Here is an 11454-nt window from a genome sequence, read left to right on the forward strand (position 1 = left end):
AACCAATGGGACGAGAGGAAATGGCCTCAAGTTGTGCCAGGAGAGGGTGAGGTTGGATCTCAGGAAAGATTTCTTCACTGAAAGTGTTATCAGGGACTGGCAGGGGCTGCCCAGGGCAGTGGTGGAGTCCCCATCCCTGGAGGGGTTCACAAACCGTGTGGATGTGGCACTTGGGGCCATGGTTTAGTGGCCATGGTGGGGTTGGGTTGACAGTTGATGATCTCAGAGGTCTCTCCCAATCACTGTGACTCTCTATGACCGGCTGTGAGGTGTTTAGTATCCCGTTCTCACGTCTCTGACTTAATTTCCTGTGAAATAAAGCTCCAGACCCCCACAACATTAACAAACCAAGTATGTGCGATACCAACAAATTATTCCCCTTAAGCCTCCTGCTGTGCTTTGAGCCTTCATCCTCCCCATGCCCTCGGTACCCTTGCTCTGCACTAACACCTCCCTTTTCCTCACTGCAAGCCCTTACGAGCGCAGGGGATGGGCCCTGGTTGTGTTTTGAGTGTGGCACCATCCAGGCAGCGCTGCCACCCCACGCTGAGTCCCGCTGAGCCCCAGGGACGAATGACACAGAGGCAGGGCCATGTGGACAATAAACAGTTTATTACCAATATGAACACAGATACTGTGATGCACTGACGTACCATTTTTTAATTTCTTTTTAAATATCGTGATAACTCTGAGACAAAGAACTCGTTGGCTGACAACTAACATGTCTCTGTTTCTTCTGGTGATGCCACAATGCGTTTCTGTTGGCAAAGGATCTTCATTTACATCGCAGACTACTAGTAAAATTACTTTGAAGTCATCTATCAAAAGCAAATGGTTCACGTGTGGTCTTATCTACTACTAAAAAGAAAGGTAATACATTTAAATAAGCAAATACAAAATACAAAAAAGGCTGACAAATCCAATGTGCGGTGTCAGATGAGATCTAAAAAATCCGGAAATTTAAAATTTAATATTCTTTCGATTAAGACTTTTAAAATGAAGCGAATCCAAGGCAGCAGCAAGCTTCAAAGTGTGCTGAGTCTGCTAATAAAAAGGGGATAGGAACAAAGACAGTGCCGGTGTCCTCTCTCACCACCCTGCGTGACCTTGGTACACTTGGAAAGTTGGTCCCGGGGGGGGGGAGCCGCTCTCCCTCGCGTCCTTCGCGCCGTCCCGCTGCTGTGCAGTCATTATGTGGTACTGATCCTGCTCAACTCCTGCCGTATGGCTGGAAAACCAAACCCAAACAGTTAATGTGCTGCGTGAGAGCCCGTGCAGTGGGAAAACCGCCACGGGGCAGAAATACACCCGGGTAAGGTACGGGATGAGGGGGTGAGCAGTCAGCTGCTGGCTTAGGAACCGCGGTCCGGGCTAAGGAGCTGTGGCTGATGGGAACGTGTCCTTTTGCACTGGGAATGTCTCCCTTTGCACTGGGGAGGCTCTGAGGGCCAAGCTGCCGGGATGGGAGCATAGGGGTGAGGGGCTCCTCTCTTGCCCCACAGTTTGGGCTGGGGCCAGGGGCAGGGAATGGATTTTAGCTGCTTTACAGTCTCCTCTTCTTCCCTTTCTGCGTGGATCTAAGGTGGGGAGCGCAGGGTGTGGATGTGCATCTTCACAGCCCCTAATGCGGGCTTCAGATGGGTTTTGTGCTGTGCATTTCAGTAACAGCCATAAAAATGCATTTAGTCACATATTGCAGAGCAGTTTGTTAAAAAACTACCGAGCCATTCAGCACAGCTGCTGTACTTTTCAGTGAATTATAAAAATCTGGGGCTATCTGGAAAGCTGTGAGGTCTGCAGTAGCTCTTCAAGCACAGGAAGCCTACAGAAGATGCTCGGGAAGGATTTGGTACCTTTGTCCCCTCTCCTCAACCCTGACCTCCATGGCCGGTGAGTTACGAGCAATTTCACACTCCCTGATGGTGATAAATCGCCATGGGCAGGCCCTTTCTCACCCTCCCAGCTGTGATAAACACCGGCCAGGGAATTTCTCACAGGTTGGGCGTGAAAGTGCTCGTCAACAGCATTAAAATACAAGGATGCAAACAGAATGTCACAATCAGAGCTTGGATAAGGCAGCTGCTTGTTCTTCCAATGTGGACATAAGTCAGAGCTGCTCAGAGAAGGCTGAAAACACCAGGGACCTCTCTGCAGTTCCTACCATCTTATCTACGGGAAATTAGTCATAAAGATGAGAAAAATAATGCTTTTTCTCTTTCTTACCATCAATTATCTCCTCTTTCACTTTGTGTAACTCTCTTACAACTTCCTCCAATATTTCCTGATGAGACAAAACACAAGTCAGCCGCTCAGAAATCGCCTTCTCAGCAGTGGAAGAAAAATGCAAGGTTACCAACCATGCTTGTGCCCGTCCCCCGCCTCTGGTGACGGCCAGAGCCTGGTGCTACCAACAGCCCCGGGCCAAGGATGTGGGGGATGCTGGCGTATTCATCTGCACGTTTCCGTACAGACACCTCGATCGCAGAGCAGGGAGGTGCTGCTCCTTGCCCTTCCCTAAGCCCCCGGTGCCCCAGGACATCAGAGCAGCTGGATTGCTCGTACAGCGCATGGGGGAAATGGGCAGCTCGTCAAACCTCTTAAAGGTCAAAGGTGCCTGCACTCACCTGCTTCATTCGATCAAAATCTAAGGCATCCATCGCCACGTCGTTGCTGCTGCTCACTGGCTTCATCCTTGAGGAAGGGAGGGAGAGGATAAAGACGCCGCTGAGCTGCGCCCACCTGAGGGTGTGGGTGAAACCGCCCCCAGCAGCAGCACAGGCAGCGAGCGCTGGACCAGAGGCTCCCTCTTGTGCCGCTCAGATTTCTGCACTGGAGCTGCACTGCTCCCACTCGACCCCCAGAGATGCTGCGTTCTCCTGCTGCAGGCACGTTGGAGCACTAAAGCTTAATTTACTCTGTTTTTTTTTGTTTTGGGAGTCTTAATGGTTTCAGACCAGAAAATGCTGAGACGTCTTCAGGGGATAAAGCCCGTTTGACTCTGTTTTATTACAGCATTTGCAATTTGCAAGCTGGATTTCTCTCTCCCAGCCTGTTTTTCCATACAGCAACCCTGTCTTAGCCACCCAGACTTTAATTGGGTGCTAAGATAACACAGGTTAGAAAAATATGATAGGGAAAATAATAATAACCCAGTAATGCTTTCCTGACTGAGTCAAGCGGAATTTGTTGGCACCACCGTGGGGCACGGGCACTTTTTCTTGACCCAGAAACAAAATTAATCTGCCCTTAATGGCTCTTCCACTCCCACGTTATCGCTCTTGCAGGACGGTGTTAGTCAGTGGGCTGAACGCTGATGACAGCCGATAAAATAAATTAAGGAAGCAGAAGCTGCTCCACTTTCTCTTTTAATCAGTAACTAAAACATTTCAAAAATTAACCGGGCTATGTAATTCATAGAAAAGGCTTCCAATAACATCTTTGAGCCCAAAACGGGGGGCTGGTGGGGATTCTGCTGCTCCTGGGGGTACGTTTGGTCTCGCAAGCCTTTTCAGGAAAATCTTAACGTGTGTCCTACCACCTCAGAGCTAAGCTGGGAGCTGAGGCAGACACGAACACCATCAAACTGAAGATCAACAGAAACAGGTCACCACCGAGAGCTTCTGAAACCTGCCCCGCTTCCCAGAAGAAAAGATTTCACAAAATCATTTCAGCAAGCAAGGGCTCCAGGTGTTAAACTAGGAAGGGATTTTTTTTCCCACATATTTTCCCACTAAACATATGTGAGTCTGGGTTCTGCCTCCTGGTCCAGCTTACCCATCCATCAGTGTCCTGTACTGCAGGGACACTGCTCCTGGGCCAGTCTCTTTAGCTGCCCAACATCAAACTGATCTCAGTCTCTGTGGGTAAGAACAAGGGTGTGGATGCTGTTGTGGCCGAGGGGACTCCTGGAGTCCCAGTTTAGGCTTCGTGGCTTTTGACCCTGCCAGCTTTGTACCCCGTGTTTCTGAATGCCCTCTCTGTGGCTGGGCCTTTTCACAGCTCGATGCGACTGATTCACTGCACCAAGCTTTGCTCTCCGTTCTCGTGCACCCACTGAAGTTGCACAGATGGAGGAAAAACCTCCAGGCTCTTCAGCTCATTTCTGCCTTTGCTTTTCAATTCCTGCAGAGCTCGGACAGGGAAAACTTCTCCTATTGGCAGGGCCATCCTGAACCTGCTGTAAAACGCTGCTCCAAAACCTGCCTGCCACGGGGCACAGCACACTGCAACACACCCGATACCTGCACACTGCGTAGCAGCAGAGCAGATATTGCAAGAGAATGAGTAAAAGCCGTGACAGGAGACGAACATTAGTGCTGAGTGATGGGATTAGCCAAAGGAGAAGCCAAGAGGGTACAAAGCCGGGCTGTTAGCCAGTACCTAGAGGACACGTGGGATTGTGAGGGGCTCTTGGCTTCACCGCTAATGGGTTTCTACAGCAATGGGATGAAAGGAGACGTGAGTTGTGCGCGTGGCATGGGACAGCGTGGCCACCCCGACTGCTGCCGGCCACGGGGACACCCCTGCAGCTCACCTGGAAAGTAGTGAAGATACAGGCTTTTCAACAGAATTGCTCCTTTCCCATGGCTTCTTCCCAGAGTCTGGAAAACAAACCAAAAAGTTACCATTTATTATTTTTTTCTCAAATGATAAAAAAGTCCTGAATTCGACTGGCTTATACAGCTGCTTTCACTCAGTGAGGATGAGTGACTGAGATCCAGGCAAGCAGAACTGCTGCACAAGTGCAGTTGCCTACAGTATAGAGAAATAATTGGCAAAAACCTGCTCAGTAATCCCTTTAATCGGGGACTGGAGAGTTAAATGATACTAAAAAGACACAGAACTGCAACAGTAGGAGGAAAAGCATAAATCACTTCTATTAAGAAATACAGCTAATCGCTCTAAGTCTCACTTTATTCAGTACAATGCTTATTTATATTTGAAGTTAAAAAGTCTTAGGGTTTTTGTCTGCAGAGTTGGCAGAAAATGTGGGTGTATCGAAAAAAAGGCAGCGAGACCCCCACCATGCAAATCTCCACAGAGCATTAATTTCATGTTGTCTGCATTTCTCACTCGCAGAACATTCCCAAAAGCTGCACGACAGTACCCTTGTTCCTGAAAATGTTTGTTATTGCCCCGATTTCCTCCTGTGCAGAGTCTAAAATAGAGAGTTTCAGAGACTTCAGTAATGCACAACTTCGTACACAGGGGTTTGCTCCTCTGCGAGGTCCTAGAAAGCTCTTTGAAATAACTCTGGGCGCTCCCAGGAAATCTCTGGATCCCATTCCTCATTTACGAGCAGCTTTCTCCTGGCTTCTCCCCTTTCCCTTGCAAAACACAAACCCATGGGTTTGTTCCAACAGGAAGCTGGGCTGGTTTAATTCCCATTCCCCTGGAGGGATTTCTGTTAGCACGGATGAAGGCCAAGGCTGACGCAAGGAGGCACTGGACTGGCTTGCAGCTTATCTGCTCAGAGACAGTCATTTCAACTCCTCAGAGGAAAACCGTATTTTGGGGGGTCCTAATACCTCTCAGTGTCAGGCTCACTGCAACAGGCTGCTAGGGTAAGGGAGGAAAACATTTTGAGACCCAAACCCCAACTGTACAACCCAGGATGGCTACACTACCAAAAGTAAAAGAATAGAGACTCAGGTGCACAACGGTGAAGACGCAGATCCGCACCTACGTGTCTGGACCCCTTTAAATGGGCTGTATTGCCATTGTCTTGCTGTGAAGCAGATAAAATCACCACTTCTTGCTTTTTACAACACAAGGTGTTTGGGATTTTATCTGTTAGCTACTGAAGCTGCACTCAGAGGATGTTCTCTCTGCACTCATTAGGATGAACCCTAGAGGTGGAGAAGGCTGGACTAAGATGACACCTAAACCACTTGTAACTCGATTTAATACCTGATGAATTTTGCTGCTGCTGGCTGGGACCTCGTGTACTGGGTGAAGGAGAGGTGCTAGCATCATCCTGCAAGAGAAAAACAGGGCACTTCTTAGTTCTGGAGATGAAGCACAGAGCCCTCTTCTACCAGTCTTTAACTTTTAACCTTTCTCTCCCTTCAGCATGGCAAAAGGCATCCCATTTATTTTTTGCTAACGTGGTCCCACTGAATCACTGCCATCCCTGTACTCCAAACCAGGATGAATGACCACTCAGAAGTGCTGGCTGCTGTTGTCTAAATACAAACCATCCATTTCCCAAATTTAGATGTGTGTGATATGGAAATAGAAGCACCTGAAGGAGCAGGAGGTCAGACCCCAGCCCTTTAGCCAGGGACAGCCACTGGTACCAGCGAGGGCAGTCCAGGTACTAACATCATGTAACTAAATCAATTGCTACTCCTCCTAGGTAGAAGTTTAAACACTGCATCACTAATTTGGACTTCTTTTTCCTGGGATTTATATGTGACATATCACAAAACGTTAACCCATACATTTGACGCGTCAATATTATTTAGCAGCCTCAAAGCATTAATTATGCCCTGTAAAATAGAGTTGCACCATGTGTGACAGAAGCTATCCCACCACAAAGTGTCCTCAAGACCCACATTAAACAGATTTCCTCTAAAACACCTAAGTTTGGTGCCATCAAAAAGCCTGACTGGGGATATAACCTAATGCACAGCTTCGAGGAGAACAAGGGGCAGGAGGACAGGAGAGGCTGGGTATTTAGAAGCTAAACGGTGCCTTTCGTCTCGGAGCGTGTGGTTCAAAACCAGCTCTGGGGCAAGATGAAGAGCAACGGTTGCACAGCAGCATCAAGGGCTCAGTAGGCAAATCCCATGCTTGAAGCATCCCTCGAGGAAGATGCAAAACCAACAGCTGCTTTTCTCCTGAAACGGTGCACGTGCTTGTTCCTGCTCTTGCTACAAACCTTTCAGACTGGGGCGAGACCTTCATTTTTGGAATGGTGTTCACTGTCACCTCGTTTTTGGAGGGGCTATCTCTGTACAGGTGATACGAGGCACACATGATGCATCCTGGCCTTGCAGCCAGGGCAGAGCCTTCACAAGGGTTAGCAACAGGAACGCTGCGTGAGCAGCAGCCCCAAAAAGCACCGCATGGGAAGGGACACAGCGCAAATCCTGGCCTCTCCTGAAACTGGAGTGATCTGCCACGCTTTACCAGTTCAAAAAAAAAAAAAAATGTGGTTTAATCCGCATGTTGAACTCCAAATTGCTGCAGCAAGTTCAGTGTAAAGACTGAGTCAAACCAAAACTTGCTTAGGAGGACAACGTACAGACAGAACAAAGTAGAAATAAATAAGAGTTGCCTAAAGTTGTCCAAATTCGATCTGATTTTAGTGCAAGTGTCATGGACATGTATTTTAACCTTTGAATTGTGTAGGGTTTACTGTGATCTGTCCCCTCACCCCGCCAGAGACATTTTATGTGCGCTCTGGGGTCCAATGTGAGCTGATCCTTGCTTGGCATGGAGGATGCCAATCCAAACTACACCACAGGGCTGATGTCCACTTCAGCTCAGCTGAAGCTGCAAATTCAATGTAAGAAACATGGCCTTGATGTGACGTGGACTTGCCAGAAGGTCCAATGCACCTTCTTACGGGGCAGGAACCTATGATTCCCTGCAACGCTCGGATCAGACCATGAGAAAGCACCCACTGGCCTGGTTTGGGGAACGCCTCACCTACAGATACAGCAGTAATTCCTGCTCATAGGGTGCTGTTCCCAGGCAAAGCAGCAGCAGCAACATTCATAAACCTATTCTGGGATCAGCACCGCTCATCGCTGCTGCCACACGCAGGGAATGAGCCCAGGGCTTGGGTTTATCAACAGGAGGAGTCTTCCACTTACGTTTTGGCTTTCCTCTTCCCTTCTGTCAGCTGGCTTGTCTGACTGCGACGCTGCTTTCCTCCTAAAGGGAGACAGGACACATGTCAGCCCCCCGAAACACGTCCTCCCCGACGGCTGCTTCAGGCTGCGGTGGAGTCATTGTTTACCGCCTTCATCCCAGGAAACGTGGCCAACGCCGGGGTGAAGGTGAGGAATGCAGACCTCACTGCAATGATTTTGGGGAGAGGGGCAGTATTTTGAGGCGGTGTTTGAGCAAGGAACGCGGGGTGCGGAGCGTAAGGGAATGGGTGGAAGCGGAGGAAGGAAGCACAGCTGGGTGTGAGACAGGGACGGCTTCTCTCGAAGGCTCAGGAGGCGCTGGCTCCTGTGTCCTCACAGCAGGAACAACCCAAACCCTCCATTTTCAAGCCCTGTTTAGGGTCTAAACCGTCCTCAAGTGTGCAAGGTAATGCCTAGACATCCAATTTCCCATTTTAGACAATACGGAGACTGTCTGGATTTTGGTTGTGATGATCCCTATCCTCATCCACCTGTGAACACCAAGGTGCCAGGTTTGTCTTTTAGTCTTGCTTCTCAAGTGGACAAAATTCATCTCATGTTAAAAAAAATAATCCCAAGTGGCACTTAGAAAGGCTTTTGAGCTTCAAAACACTGCCACGTCTGTCAAAGGGTTTCTGTCTTTAGCATCACTGGCAAAAGCAAAGCCTCGCTGGTTTGACAAATGGGAGGATTTGATGTAAATTTGGCCAAAAACCCAGAGGAGTAAAACACGTGTGTGTGTCTGTAGGACACAGTGCTCTGTGGGGGTTATTCTAGATGTTCATCTGCAGTCGTGATTTTATTAGCTCAGTAATCATTTTTATAGTCTCTGTCTAATATTTACTGGATACTTCTGAGGAAAATGATTACAAACCTGAGCGGGGGAAGCATTTGTCAGGCTGAGAGACCTGAGGTGTTGGATTTATGTCCTGCAACAGACGTAACGGGGCTAGAAATGACAGCGGTTGGTCTCATCGTTCGTTGTTCTGCTGGCACTTCAGCTCTGAAGCCAAGGGCTGCTCTCACAGAGCCACTACATCTCCAGAGCCGGATTTTACTCATTTTACCTGTTTTACACTCACGGAAGCGTTTTCCTCCATCCCTTACCCAGCATCAAACACATGCCCTGTTTCCGAGCATGTGGCTTTCTGCTCCAAAAACGGCCCCTGCTCATCTCTCACTGATTTCTGTATTAAACAAAGTCAGTTTAAATAAATATATCTTTTTTTTCCACCTGGCTGCCAGCTCAGTAAAAGCAACCTGAAACACGGTGCCAGGGTCTTTCCTTTCTTTATATCATCACATTTACAAAGGGTTTTGCAGCCCAGAGAAGCCCTCTCAGTCTCAGTTTAGCAGCATGCACTGATCGCACCCTCGAGTGGCACTTTGCTATCTCCAGTGACTTGGGTGGCTTTGTGAAGCCAAACTTGGGAGCCAATTCTGTGGCTGTCAGCTCCCAGGGCAAGGATTTCCAGCTCAGTTCCTTTCAGAGCAGAGGCAGCGCAGGTGCTTTTGTTAAGATAAGGAGGGATTCGGCCCTGAATACTTCAAGACACCGAATCCCACTGCCAAAAGAGTATAATTTAGGCCAGAACCACAGAAATGTGTAGGATTTCTATATTGAGACATGAGATCTCCATTAACTTGCTTGAACAGAGCCAGCTACCCCCACTTCAGGTCACCAAACCTTCCTTTCCCTAAAAAAAACTGTGCAGCAGCACAAAACAGATCAGAAGGCAAACCAGTAAATACCTGTTAAAAGCTATTGAACTATTTTAATTGTGAGAAGAGAGATTATCTATTTGGTATTTTACACTGCTGTGTATTTATTTAATGCTTTCTAAAGGATTACACAGCCCATGTTCAGCTTTCCTTCTGAAATGACCAGGACATCGAGGAAAGTTGGGATCAGCTCTGAACTGGGAACTGGTTTTAAACTTTATTTAAAAACTCCATCTCTGTGCACTGTACAACTGCACCGACCCTTCATTGCTTTACTCATCCTTTTCTTTCACTATTTGTTAAAAAATAAAGTTAAAAAATGATTTAGATCTAAAAATAAAACATGTAACACTAGGAACCTGGAAGACTGGCAGAGCATCACTGATGGAATCAGGAGGAAAAGAGAAATAATTGGAATAATTGAGTGACTTTGAACAGCTGGATACATCCCTGCTCGTTTAGTGCAGAGCAGCTTGGCTGGCCTGTCTGAAACACTGAGAACTGACAATCATTTACCTGCCGAGATACTGCACTTGTGTTTATATTTCTGGGCCCACCATCCTGAATGTGCTGCCTAAAGACTGCTTTGTCTAAGCTCCTTTCACAGTTTGCTCTTCCCAAACCCAGTAACTTTGAGACAGATCTGGTAAAAGGCAGAACCCCAGCGGCTGTAATGATCGGTGACTCTGAGGGTCACCACGCTGCAGGATTTGCTGCAGCAGCTGAACTCTGCCAGGTATCACTGCTGCAACATCTGCATTTCAGATTAAAGGCCAGATGATGCTGGCGACTAACATGGATGCAGGACCTGTCAAATCACAAAAAAGCACCCAAGTGACCCACCGAGAGCCAAAACTGACAGCAGAGCTCATGCTAGTGCTCACTTGAAGCCCAAATACACACCTTTTTGCCAGTAATTTATTCATTTCTTCCATTAGTCCTCCTCCGCCTCCGCCGCTACTCGTTCGATTGGCATCGCTCTTCGAGACCCCACTGGGGCTGGACCCTCCTGAGCCATCTTCTGGCTGAAGACACAAACCAACGCTGGCATTAATGACAAGGTTCATTTACAGTACACCCTTCATGATGCCTTTTCCTAATGATTAGCAACAGAGAACAGAACCACAGCCCAAAACCAGAGATATGACGGGTTCTGCTTTGGGAAGAAGACCCACGTGGACCTTACTAAAACCAGACAGTCCAGATGAGGCAAAAACATGGGCACATGTCAAAAACCCCAGCGCTGTTTGTCCATGGTGATGTTTATGGCTAAGCAACCCTTGCCTAAGTGGACACCTACTGACACAAGGCCTCAGCAATCTACACTGGTTTTTGTAAGCATGGGGCAGTTTTAGCCACTTAAACACTAAGAGTACAGTGGTGGACTTTGCAGAAGTATGACAACCTGGCAAGATGAGAGCTTGCAGCCATTTGCTAATTAATATTTACTGAAATAAATAAATTCATGCTACCAAACATTAAAACTGCTCCACAAGCTCACATTTCAAAGTTCACTTAATGCTCAGCCAAAGCACGTTTCACCACGTCAAGCGCTGGCAGGGGCTGCCCAGGGCAGTGGTGGAGTCCCCATCCCTGGAGGGGTTCACAAACCGTGTGGATGTGGCACTTGGGGATGTGGTTTAGTGGCCATGGTGGGGCTGGGTTGACGTTGGACTGGGTGATTTAAGAGGTCTCTTCCAACCTTAACAACTCTACGACTCTGTTTCCCGCAGGGTTTGCAGACCATCACACCAAGCTGTGCCAGGCCTTCCCGCAGCAGAGCAGAGCCCACGGGGGGGGTCCCAGTGCCACCTCCTTACCCGTTGAACTCTCCTTAGTTTGGCACCAGCCAGAGCCGCTGCGAGCCCTG

The 11454-nt window shown here is 48.2% G+C and overlaps 1 protein-coding gene across 1 annotated transcript; it reads right to left on the reverse strand.

Annotated features, from left to right (window-relative positions):
- Positions 1-593: 593 nt before the first annotated feature.
- On the reverse strand, positions 594-10531 carry EVL (Enah/Vasp-like). The gene is made up of 7 exons (XM_010185071.1): positions 10488-10531; positions 7824-7884; positions 5911-5977; positions 4535-4601; positions 2625-2691; positions 2224-2281; positions 594-1228 (listed from the first exon to the last, which is right to left on the reverse strand). The coding sequence occupies exons 1-7, from the start codon at positions 10517-10519 to the stop codon at positions 1191-1193; spliced, it is 390 nt and encodes a 129-aa protein (XP_010183373.1). The 5' UTR covers positions 10520-10531; the 3' UTR covers positions 594-1190.
- Between the last annotated feature and the right edge of the window lie 923 nt (positions 10532-11454).

Source organism: Mesitornis unicolor, unplaced genomic scaffold (genome assembly GCF_000695765.1).
Source record: "Mesitornis unicolor isolate BGI_N332 unplaced genomic scaffold, ASM69576v1 scaffold10745, whole genome shotgun sequence".
Classification (NCBI taxonomy): Eukaryota; Metazoa; Chordata; class Aves; order Mesitornithiformes; family Mesitornithidae; genus Mesitornis; species Mesitornis unicolor.

Coding starts and splice junctions, on each gene's coding strand:
- EVL (XM_010185071.1), bottom strand. CDS start 10,519: ATGGAAGAAATGAATAAATTACTGGCAAAAAG. Junction 7,885..10,487: donor AATAAATTACTGGCAAAAAG/GTGTGTATTTGG, acceptor GTCTCCCTTTAG/GAGGAAAGCAGCGTCGCAGT. Junction 2,282..2,624: donor ATTTTGATCGAATGAAGCAG/GTGAGTGCAGGC, acceptor TTGTCTCATCAG/GAAATATTGGAGGAAGTTGT.